The sequence below is a fragment of the Anthonomus grandis genome, chromosome 17 (genome assembly GCF_022605725.1).
Source record: "Anthonomus grandis grandis chromosome 17, icAntGran1.3, whole genome shotgun sequence".
Lineage (NCBI taxonomy): Eukaryota > Metazoa > Arthropoda > Insecta > Coleoptera > Curculionidae > Anthonomus > Anthonomus grandis.
In genome coordinates, this window is record NC_065562.1 from 2659895 (window position 1) to 2672721 (window position 12827).

Consider the following 12827-nt stretch of genomic DNA (forward strand, 5'->3'; position numbering starts at 1 on the left):
CGCGTATGTAAAGGTGAATTTGTAAATTTGTATCATCACAGTTCGCAGGGATGTTAACCCGTTGAAAACCACGCACTCTTTTCGACGCAGAAAACTCTACTACTTAAAACCTTAAAAACATCAAAATAAAAAATCTCTTCTCCTTAAAGTAAGTTTTTCAGAAACCTTCAAACCGGCCGCTTTCTCGGATTTTCTTTGGCGGTGCGCTATAGTACGCTTCACTTCTAAAATCTTGGGTTTTTAAATTAATATTCATATAATACAGTTCGATTCACTCATTACCTAACAACTCTTTTCTAAGTATCATAATGACGGCACAAAAAAATTCCGAAAAATCAAATTCCTTAAAAAATGATTCAAAAATTGGCTCTAACTCAAAAAATTGTTAAGTAGGAAATGCTTTTAAGAGGGAAAATGTTTTCACAAAATTTTTCAAATTTTGTATAAAAATTCAAATTTGGGTATTTTTTTCCTAACTGAAGGCCCCCATTGAAATTTAAACCAATATAAGAGGATCATCCGAGTGACGTGTATCGGAATGACGTAGATATACGAACATATCCGAAGATGTAAAACTGAAAGTACCGAGTGTTCGAGAGCGTCGAATCGTGTCCGCTTCGGGGGGGAGAGGGGGAGGAAGAGGAGGGGGTAAAGTGCTTAGCAGGCCATGCTCGGTGGTCTGGTCTCGGAGAAGTCATTTTCCTGGTGACATTCGCCGGAGGTGGATGGGAAATTTAAACGTAGTTGTATATTTCTTGTTATTTAGTTTGTATTACTTAGAGGTATGTACAGTTTTATATATTTTTTATTTAAGAGCATGCTCTTTTATTTTTTGGTAGTGGTCGAGAACTATCGATAGAGCCCATATTCGATAGTTATCGATAGCATGGTACTTCACATTCGATAACTTTCGATAGTAATAAAAACCATAGAGAAAATAATAAAAGGTAGGTGATTATAATATAAAATAATAAAAAATAATCATTTATGATTTTCTCGATGGTAAAAACTAAATAAAAAACAGAATTATCAATAAACATCTGGTTTTATTCCGAATCAAATGTCAAATTTTTGTGCAGAAAAGTTAGCATGTTCACATTTGTCGGATTCAATCTGGAACGGCGATCACTAACTATTTGCCCTGCAGTACTAAATGTCCTTTCCACTGATGTAGCAGGGATACAGAAGTACTGTTTTGCTAGCTCACCCAATGGATGTAGATCTTGACCTGAAAACTAAAATCTCATTTTATATTATATTTAAGTTAAATCTTAAAATAACTTACCTTCCAAATCGTTAAAGAATCTGTATCTTCTGGGGCATTACTTCTTTCCAAATACTGCCTCTTTGTTATTATCACGTCTGTTTGAATGGACTTTACCTTATTGTCGACCCTTTCTTTGAAAAAACTAAATATTGATGTATTTTTGACATCATTGGAGTTTCTTTCAACATTTTTATCTGTTAGCACATTTTCATTTTTATTGAGAAAACCATACATTTCTTGCTCTAAAAGTAAAGATGCATTTGCAGCATTTTCTGGGCTTTGAAATGCTTCCTTTTTAAACCTCGAGTCCAAAATGGTGGCAATTTTTGTAATTGTACGAGATTCATATGGATACAAATGTTGCTTTGTGGAAATTAAAAGATTGTTGCAAAATGTTTTGCCTTCTTCAGTTGTCAACTCTGACACGCAGCTGGTTAAAAAATGCTGTATGCCAGTGCTTAATGGAACTATTAATGATATAGGTACATATTTATTCCCTGAAATAAAAATAAAAAAAGTTATTAAGGAATATTTAATCTCCTAATTTAATATAAATGACCTACCTGATATTTTTCGAGTGACTTCATTAAAACTGCTCAACATTTTTTCAATCTCTCTTAAAATAGTGATATTACCTTACTTAATTTTAGTAAGGCTTTTGTGAGACTGTCATTTGTTTTTAAAACTCTCTCAATCATCAGATATGTGCTGTTCCACCTGGTAGGAACTTCTTGAAGTAATTTAAGTGGTTCCAAGCCTACAGCCTTCTGTTCTGCTTTGAATGTATCATTGGCAACATGACTTGTTCTTATAAACGTTACAATATCTTTAACCTTTTTAATTATGGGCCGAAGACAAGGAATGTCTAAGCAATCCTGCACAACTAAGTTGAGAGTGTGCGCAAAACATGGCAAATGGCGTTTCTTTAATACTTCACATGTCTTTTTCATGTTGGCGGCATTGTCGGTAACAATACACACAATTTTTTTATCAATATTCCACTCTTTAAAAATATCATTCAATGTATCCGATAAGTTTTCAGCAGTATGATTTATACCATTGGGTAGAGGCTTTGTTTTTTTAGGCTGATTTTAATTCAAAGTCACATATATAATGACAAGTAACTGTCAAATAAGACTCCATGTTCACTGAAGTCCAAGAGTCTGAAGTGATTGATACATATTCCCTAGTATCAAGTGTATTTTTAAGTTTTTCATATGCTCTTACATATTCTTGCTTAAGTAATTTTTCACTCAAAGTATATGTACTAGGTAATTTTTTAAAGCCCTTATCCTTCACAATTGTAAACGGTTGAAAATCAGCCACAATCATATAAATTAGGGCTTGATCCAATTGTTTTTTTCTTTGAGATTCATTATCATACTGCGCTGTTCTTTGGAAAAAAGGGCTTATGGACCTATTATTGGATCGAATAGAAGAACTTGATATGCTTCCTGTGTTGCTCGAAGAACTTTCAGCAGTTGACAGGCCATCAGACTCACCTGTCAAGTCAATATCTGAACTCCTACTTAATATAGGATAAAAACGTTTTAAATGATCCAATAAGTTACTTGTATTGCCACTAGTCTTATATTCATTTCCACATGTTAAACACTTTGCAAGCTTTTTGTCTGCAGACTTTTTGAAATACTTCCAAACAAATGAAACTTTTCCTTTCCAGGAGTCCTTTGTTTGAACTTTTGGTCAGACATAGAAGAGCTCACATTTTTGTCATTTGTTGTAGGAGAGCGTGAACGTGAACGAGAACGAGAAGTTCTGGGGGATGATGAGGTACATGGAGATGGGAAATCTTAAAATAAATTATATTAATGTTTAAATTACTCTATTATTTAGGTCAAAAAAAGTATACTTACTATTCTTTTTTTTCTGTTTAAAAACTTATCCATTATTTTCGGTTTAGCTATTGTTTGTTAGAGTTGTTAAAATTTAACTTTTATATTCGTAGCACATAAAATACACCAAACTCCAAACCAATGACACTCTAATAAATTACAGAAAGCAAAGCACAAAAACAGGCAGAAGACCAGAGAGCAAGAACAAAATTTAATGTAAAATAATATACATAAATAATTATCTTTTTTTAATTTATTTATTTTCTCACTTTCTACTTCTTCTTCTTTTTCTTCTACTTTTCCAAATCAACAATAGAGTTGAGGGCTATGGTCTGAGCAGCGACGCTTTTAAATGTTTTAAGCCCAGTTCATAAGCTCGCGATTTGCGAATTGCGGATAATGTTCCTATTGGTGGATTTCCTGTTTTTGGTGAATTCGAGAGCTTATGAAGTGGGCTTTACCTTTTGGATGGCAAAGCCTTAAGATTTTAAATTTGTCCTTGAAAGAGTTTTTGGCTAATTTTAGCAAACGACACGACAAACAAAACTATCGATAGTTAGCGCCAACTATCGATAGTAGTCGATATTTAAAACTATCGATAGTATCGATAGTTCTCGACCACTATTTTTTGGACCATTTTGCATTATAGTAGGAACGTTTTCTTTTGACGATTAGCTATGCATTTTCATAAAATTTAAATTTCTATATTTTGCAATTCAGCGGTTTAAAATAGGGGGTTAATTTCAATGGATTTTAAGGGTTGCTTTCTTTGATGGGTTTATTCTAATAACATTAAATTTAAGGGGTAAAGTGCTACATTTTGTAGTGGATTTATTCGTTAAATTCACACTTAAAAGGAGTTAAAAACTTTGATTAGTTTTGAAAATTTAAACTTTAAAGAGATAAAAAGGTACAAGATGATACTTCACGAATTTATTCGCTAAATTTACATTTAATTAAAAAAATCATTGTCAATCTTTTGTGGCATAACATCTAACTATTCACCATACGATCCATGAATTTACCGAACCTAAGGGTGAACCGGCATATTCATCATATCCTGGTGAACCAAAGAGAACTCAAGAGTTTTAGTACTTGGGAGGGGAGGACATGCCGTAATCGCTCTGTACAAAGGGGCTTGGTGCCTAAAGATCCTCCTGATATTGAATCTTCTTTTGCTTTTTTAAGAGGTTATGTTTCAATAATTTGGCAGTTATGGGAGTTTATTCGTTAAACTTCCTTCTTAGTGGGGTATCATTTAAAGTGGATTTATTCGCTAAATTCACATCAAAGCAGTCTAAGGGGTTTAAATTAAAAATTCAAGTTCTAAAAGGGCAAATATAGAAATTTAATAAGCAAATTAAGAATCACTTTAAATATAGGTATATCCAATGGTCCAAAATTGCGCCAATAACCTATTTATTAATTTCTTATATACAATATTGACCACTTACTTTTATCTGTTTTAATTTCTTGTTTCGTGCTTTTAAGTGTATTTTATTGAATTGATTTACTATGTTCTATGTTTGTTTTTATTATTAGTAATTTAAAATGGATGATTTCTTTTTTTATTAGCATAAGATAATTAGGAAGAGCAGATATTATAAGCCTCCAAGAAGTATTATTAAGTATTATATATATGACTCTATTATGCTCAACTGTATTTTTATGTACAATTTTCCAGAAATATTGATACTATATACCACTGAAATATTGACAAAGCATTTAGCCAGTGCACCTTTCCCTCAAAAATTTGATTAAGCATATACACAATGTGCCTAAACCCCTTAAAATATTGACTAATTACGTAACCAGTGTGCTTTAAACCTTGAAAACTTGACTAGAGGAATGGGTTTTAGTGGGTCGGAGCATGGCCAACTCCAACCCCACACTACCCTAGACGTTGGATAGGAATCACCCCCATCCAACGTCCAGGGTGTCTGATTGCAGATTTCCTAAACCTCGTTAAAAAAAAAAAAAAAAAAAAAAACACTTAATAGGCCAAAGAAGGATAATAAGTTTTACTCTATTATAGGGCACCTCAACTCTTGAAGAAATAAAGAAATTTTAGGATTAATTAGAAGAAACTGCCGTTAGGGTTCTATAAATTTATTGTTTTTAGTCTAATGACCACCTATTATATTAGAAATAGTAATGATTTCATCCTATCCTATTGATGCAATACTCTACACATGTTAAACACTATGATAAATAAAAGTTTTGTTAAGTTTAATCATTTAAAAGAATAATTAAAAATTTGGTTCTAATTGCTTTATAATAAATATTGTTTTCTTATATGTATTTCTTTTTGTTTTCATACTTATACCTTTATTATGCCTTTAAATGTTTTTGTTTGCAATTACTTTATCAATTTTTATTATTTTTTTTTTGTAGCTTTTGTGCTAAATAAATATACATTATTATTATTGCATCTTAACAAGAAATTAGGCAAAAGGATACCAAGCTTTTGACAAAGACTGAAGCATCCAGAAGCTGTTCCTTATCTGTGGCGTTTCTTTTATCTTCTTCATCTGTAACCCTGGACAAGGGACCCTAAACATGTACCAGCTTTCCGATTTCCTGCAGTAGGCAGGAAAAAACTTTCAAAAATTGACTCTAACTCAAAAAATGATTAATAGACGAAAACAAAGAAAAACACAAAGTCATGGTCTCATAACATATAATCACAGGCTACACGTATGTGTAGTGTGTTTCGCGCTCTAGTTAGAGCAGCGCTCATCAGGCCTAAAATTAAGAATATTACTTAAACAAAACTAAAAACTTACAATATTAAAACACTAAAAAACCTTTAAAAGCCATCCACACACTTCAATTTTTAGGTTATAATTGTACAAAACAAAAAAATTAAAAAGTGGAACGCAACAACATAGACTCATCGAGAATCGAACCCGGTACCACAATGTTAGAAGTATGGGTGTAAAACCTATCGACTATAGGGACCTAATGTTAAACAACTTAACACGTTAACCAATGTAAGCTGAAGAAAATGACTAAAAGGAAAATGTTAAAAAATACTAAATTAAATTGTTAAAAATTAAATTAGGTTCAAAAGTAAACACCTCATTCACACACACACGAGAACAGGACTCTTTTTAGCTTTTGTAATTTCCATTTTCTCCAGAAGGTCAAGCTTTTTACCTTTAGGGCATTCATGAAGTATTTCAGCTCCCACCCCTGGAGAAAAATTATGTATTGAGGCCAGCAAATGGTTAGCAAACGCTAGCTGATTTGGTATTACTGACATTGGTTTTTTTATATTTTTCAAAAAGCGCTACGTGTTCTTTAATGCGTGTAGAGATTTTTCTTCCAGATTGGCCAATGTATACTGCGTTGCAATAGACACATTTTAAGGAGTAAGCTCCCGATTTAGAAAGAACGCTTGCTTTGTCCACTGCACTGACCAATTGGTCCTTTAAATTATTGACTGTCTTAAAAGCGATTTTTACATTTAGATGTTTAAAGAATCTTGCTAAATTTACGAGATTGAGACGAAAAAGGACAAGGATCTAAAGAACTTTTTGTGTCGTTATAATGAACTATATTGTAGGTCAATTTGTATTTATTTAAAAATTTGTAATAAATTTTGTCTATTAAATGAAGTGGAAATCCGTTGTTGCGAGCAATGTGTTTTATAATATTCAGTTTTTTAGCGAAAGCTTCTTTCGACAAGGGGCAATCTATAGATAAATGAATTAAAGGAGGCAAATTTGTATGAGTAGGGAGAATTTGAAGAGTACTGAATTACATTATCGGTAGTGGTGGGCTTACTATATATTTCAAAAATAAGTTTATTGTTGCATTTCTTAATTAGAAGGTCAAAAAAGGACAAAATACCATCTCTTTCTTCTTCAATGGTGAATGAAATGTTTGGGTGTAAGGAATTTACAAAACTAAGAAAGTATGGCAGGTCTTCCTCCCTGCCATTCCAGATTATAAAAATGTCATCCACATACCTCTTATATACCGTGAGACAATCTCTAAATCTACCCTCAACTATTTCTCTCTCTAGATGGCTCACGAAAATCTCGCTTAGGAGAGGGGAAAGACTTAAACCAATAGCCAAACCTGAGACCTGCCTGAAAATCTTATTGAAAAAATTTTGGTTGATCACTATATCGAGTCTAAAAGACCCTCAATGACTATTCGACTAAAAGATGTTTTTAATAGGAGAGTTCTCACTAACTTTAAACAGTCTTTGGGAGGGATGCTGGACAAAAGATTTTTTACATCCAAGAAAATAAGTTTAGATCCATGAAGGATCATAAGATTTTTCAAACTATTGGTTAGATCAATAGAATTCTTAGTCGAATAAATACTTTTAAAGTTGGTCACCTCCCTGAGAACGATATTTAACCAAGAGGAGAGATTATAGCATGGTGAGTTAACAAAGGAAACCACTGGTCTTATGGGAAAATTGGTCTTATGGATTTTGAAGAGACTATAAAGGATTGGAGTTCTAGGATTCATAGCATACAGTTAGTAAGTTTTTCTTTTTTTAGTGTTAAAGAAATCGAGAGTTAAGCTACATCTGTCCAATGTTTGCTTAAATATGAACGTAAAATATGAATTGATGGGGTCTCTATTAACTGTAATGAAATCCCCCGAATCCAGAAAATCCAATACCTTTTGAATATAGTCAATCTTGTTTAAAATGACTAAGCAATTACCCTTGTCTGCTTTTGACAATATCAAATCGTTACTCTTTATTTTATTTTTTAGCGAAATTAGGTGCTTATTATTGATGTCACTGGTTATGCTGTTCGAGCCACATCTAGAATTTAAAAAGTTTATTATTTTAGAACGTAAGATGGTCTTATTTCTTATATCAGTCGTCTACAAAACACTCTCAGTCTCCACAGCTAAAGTCTCTCGTGTTTGCGAGTCCATCTTATTATAAAGATTAAACTTAAGGTTAAGGTTAAGTATACTTTCCTCGTCAGAGGTAAATATAACATCAGTATAGAACTGAAAATGACAATGGGCCGATTTTATTTGATATTCCCTAAAGTTATCGGACCTAAAAACTTTAAAACGGTTCAACTCATTGTTTAATTTATTAAAAGTGTTTCTAGAACTAACCTGTAACTAAAATGCAATAACTTAAAAACTGATAGAGTTACATGAAATAAACAAGAGTACCTTTTTTATTCAAAATTGAACTGCCTTTTAGATTTTCTAGTCGTTTTAGTTTCCATAACTGATTAGGCAAAAAAGATAATGTTGTAATTTACCTAAGTAACAGCGTGTAACTAACGTCCTGTATAAATAATGCTAAATTCACCACAAAACTCGTAATTTGCATGTCAAAACACATAAAGTCGCCAATTTTCAAAACGATAGTGCTTAAAATCACAAATTTATTAAGAAAATTGACATATTTTGGTGTGTAGTATCTTCAGTTCAGAGATTGCCCATCCTTAATAAATCACCCTGTATATCAACGCATATAATTAAATTAAATTAACTTATTGGTGTTGAGTTTGGATTAAAAATAAAAAGTAGAAATAGATATATCTTATTATAAGCGTAAAAATAACATCTTCAAAGCATAAAAAAATATTATCATTCTTATTTCTACAACCGCTTCTAAAAAGTTTGGAATGGCAACACCGCAACTAATAACTGATGTCATCTTGCGAAATGTCATCTTGTTAAACGGCTTTGTGTTTACATTCGGAGTTTGTGAAGTTTTATGTGTTTTTCTTTAGTTTTTGGTTAAAAAAGAAAAAAGGACGCATTTAAGCGTTTTCGTGAACTGTTACGATAGTAAAACGTTGTGCCGCACTATAGAAAAAAGCCGATTAAAGCCGATCTTTTCACAAGTAAATACCGATATTGTCATAACATCACGATACTGTTATCATACGTAGAATAATAAAAACTTATTAAGAAATCTATAATAATTATAAAATATTTAATATCTATAAAAATGCTTTTTTTAGATAGGTACCTTTACTCTAATGAAGTACATTAAAAAAAGAATTCATAAACGGTAATATTGTTAATAATTTAATGCATAATCTATTATTAAAAAATATTTATCATGTAAGTATTTTTTGACGACATCACTGGTAACGGTATGTCCTAACTAAATGCGATGCGTGCGTTGCGGCGATCGCTTGTGATACCCGCACCGTAGGAGTTTGCGACAAAATTTGAATGCGTCCAAACTTAAGACGGGCATACGTGGTGCGGCGACTGCGTTCAAAAACCATATCACGGTTTAGACAATGGCTTCGGGGTCAGCACGTTCCATTTTATTATCGGAAAATAGTTTAACGAAGTTAAAAATACTGAGACTTATAAAAAGACGTAAACGACAAAAAACTCATGTAATTTACAAAAACCGAATTGCTTACGGAGAATTTTATCATTTGTATCCTCAATTGCGACTGGATGATAATGAGCGACTTTTTGATAGTACACAAGAATGTCAATTAATACATTTGACTACATTGTGGAAAAAATACGGAGTGAATGTTATCATTTCACAACCAATTTTATGAAACCTATTTCTGTAGAAGAGAGGCTGCTACTAACTTAAGGTAGGTGAATATTAAGTAAATAAATTCTATTTATAGACATTGAACAGATATTTTATATAAACCGTGTCAAAGCACAAATATGAAAATTACAAATTATGTAAAATCCCATGTCCGGTCCATCTTCGTCTGCAGAAAATATAAAAGAATATTGTTGAGACGATGCTGATTGCGTTAAAATACCAGAAGAAGGTGACGGTACTGCAACATAATTTGAATCGACCGATGATACTGTAAAAGGTGCACTTACAGAAGCACCAGGAGAAGGTGACGGCACTGCAGTATAATTTGAATCTATCGATGAAACTGCAGAAGGTGGATTTGAATAGTAACGGGAGTGAGTTTGAGATGCTATGAAATATTATTCAAACGTGATTGTTCGATTTTGTGATATTTCCTGAAGTAGAATTTCCTGATAACGTGTTCTTATTCGTAGCTGTTGAATTGGGTCCAGCTTTTTAAAGTAGCAGTGATCTGGAAAACAACATGTTTTCGTCTTCCGGGGTTTTCAGAAGTGCTAGTTTTTTATTTTCAATGTCCAAAAACTTTTGCTCTAGTTCGGTATGCTTTTGATTTCTCTTTCGTTTGAAATGAGATGTAGTCGCAGATGAAGAAGTCAGTGCTAGAGTTTCTACAGCCTGGCTGCCCAGAGTTTGCGTTTGTGTGTCTATGTTAACATCACTTTGTAAAGCATCATTATTAGGGTTTGGCTCGTGGTCTATCACTTCTTTCTCGACTTCATCGTCATCGTTTATAGCAGTAGTACTTTCCGAGGCTTCTAAAACGTTCAGCGATATATTTCCCTCGGTATTTCTTGGAATTAAGGTGTCCTTTAGAAACAGCATATTGGCAAAATACTGTCACTTTCTCGAATAAGATGCAACAAATTCTTGAGGATCTCCCGATCTGGGCTTCGAAGTTTTTTAAGCTCTTTGGTAAACTGATCTCGCAAATCTTCTGAAAAAAAAAAGATAGATTCAAAATACCTAATGTGATTTGTATTAAGAACAAAAAATACCAAACTTTGTTTTTATTATTTTATTTAAAAAAAATTATCTACTTCAAATTGCGCCCAGTATATTTAAAATAGCCTTTGGTTATTGATTTTTTTTTTCAGATATCTTTCAACAGAGATTGCATTTAGACAACTTCCGTTTTCATTTCGGATATCAAAATCTTCTGTGGCAACTATAGTTATCGAGGTTTGGAAGTCCATTTGAGTTTCGTTACTAGAGATTCACATACCAGTGTCCAGTGTTGATAGGTTTGAAAATGTTGCTAAGAAGTACTATGAAAAATGGAATTTTCCCAACTGTATGGGAAGTTTGGACGAAAAGCACATCAGACTGAAATGTCCAATAAATTCAGGAAGCATGTATTTCAATTATAAACAGTTTTTTTCAATAGTGCTTTTGGCAGTAGTGGATGCCAGATAGGTACCGATTTCTAATGATAGACGTTGGAGCCTACGGAAAAGATAGCGACGCAGGAGTATTTTCTAACTCAGCTATGTATCAAAATATCGAAAATGGTACTTTGTTATTACTAAGGAATAAGCAGCTACCGAATTCTCAAATAAAGGTACCATTTGTCTTTGTGAGGCATTGAGATGAGGCATTTCCCTTGAGGACCTATTTACTGAGACCGTCCCCAAGAAGAAGGATTCAAAATTATACCACCGCCTCATATTTTAACTACCATTTATCACGTGCCAGAATGAAAGTAGAGTGTGCTTTCGGTATAAGTTCGGCAAAATTTAGGCTCTTATTAAAATCAGTTGAAAGAAATGTTGAAAATGCAGTGCATATCATAAAATGCATTTGCATTTTGCATAATATATTAATAGGCCTCGATAAAGATCCATTTAATGGTAATCTGTTGGAAGAGCATGTAACAGGTAATCAAGACATTTTTCCTTCCAGAGCGAATAATCGCCCTTCAAGAGAGTCACAAAACGTGAGACACAGCTTTTGCCAATATTTTTCACTGAATAAAATTTAACTGGCTTCACAAAATCTGCTTTTTTATATTTAACGTGCATATTTGATTGAAATAAATAAATGGCCATTACTAGTTGTTTTTATTTGTACTTATTTAAATAGATATTTTAAGATGGATGATATTTTAAGATGGACAGTTTTATCAAAAATAATGAAGTTCTGGGTACTTACTTGGCAACCCTGTGCTGATAGAAATTTCATCCCATTCCTTGTCGACAGCAATCCTATCTTTGTATCGATGATGTTTTTTATTTCACACTATGACTCTTTTTTGTAACTCCGAAATTAATATCTCCATCATAGTCATCGCGGAATACTGCGAGGAAAAACAAACAAGTTTAAAAATCAAACTAAACCGTGCGATGCGGCTGAATAAAATTGCCCGGCCGCTCGGCGTGTCGCAGGACACCCTTTTTGTTTTTACAATTTGTTTTTACCCTTATTATCTTCCTCATGCTTGATTCGAATCATTCCCCGCATGACCCGCACCGGCTTCCACGCACCGCACACATCGTATTTAGCTAGGACATTAGCTAGCGTAAAGATTCCTTGTGTTGGTAGAATCAACAATGAGATCAAGCGGCGTTGCGATGTTGTTGCCTTTTTCTCTAATATAAGAACGTTATTTGCATTCATTTAACTTTGAATATTGAGTGCTTTATATGAGTAGAGTATCTTATAATATTTTATTAAAGAAGAACAGTAGTACTGACTAATTTTTATGATATTATGAAGTGTTTTTTGGCTATTTCTACATAAGCATTTGGCATCATTGCTTAAAAGATGTTGCAAGCAAACAAACTGCCCATAGTTCCATGGCAATGCTAATTCTAGCCTTTCAATGTTCCAAGGTCTTAACTATGCAGGTCCTATAATCATTACCCTAAGTAAGATACAGGGTGCTAGGCGTCTTAAGGCATATATCTTTACAGACAAATCTATACAGAATATACATTGGTTTATTGTGACGTAAAGGCAATGCACCTGGAGTTGATCCCTGATTTAATCTCCGAAGCTTTCATCGCAAACTTTAGGCGTTTTATAGCCCGACGTGATCGCTGTTATGTCATAATTATCGAAGAGGGAATTAATTTTATTTATGCCAGCCGGCAGCTTAGTGAACTTACCAAACATTTTGTGGAAT

At 33.0% G+C, this 12827-nt stretch overlaps 1 protein-coding gene across 1 annotated transcript; it reads right to left on the reverse strand.

The window, feature by feature from the left end:
* Positions 1 to 1046: 1046 nt before the first annotated feature.
* LOC126746577 (uncharacterized) lies at positions 1047 to 1885 on the reverse strand. Its single transcript, XM_050454882.1, has 3 exons — positions 1831 to 1885; positions 1286 to 1764; positions 1047 to 1235 (listed from the first exon to the last, which is right to left on the reverse strand). Exons 1-3 carry the CDS (start codon positions 1868 to 1870, stop codon positions 1047 to 1049), a joined length of 708 nt encoding a protein of 235 aa, XP_050310839.1. The 5' UTR covers positions 1871 to 1885.
* Positions 1886 to 12827: the final 10942 nt, after the last annotated feature.

Bases quoted from the DNA above. Each gene is read 5' to 3' on its own strand.
- LOC126746577 (XM_050454882.1), bottom strand. From the start codon at position 1,870: ATGTTGAGCAGTTTTAATGAAGTCACTCGAAAAATATCAG. The intron at 1,765-1,830 runs GTAGGTCATTTA...TTTTTATTTCAG, and splicing joins AGTCACTCGAAAAATATCAG to GGAATAAATATGTACCTATA. The intron at 1,236-1,285 runs GTAAGTTATTTT...ATGAGATTTTAG, and splicing joins ATTCTTTAACGATTTGGAAG to TTTTCAGGTCAAGATCTACA.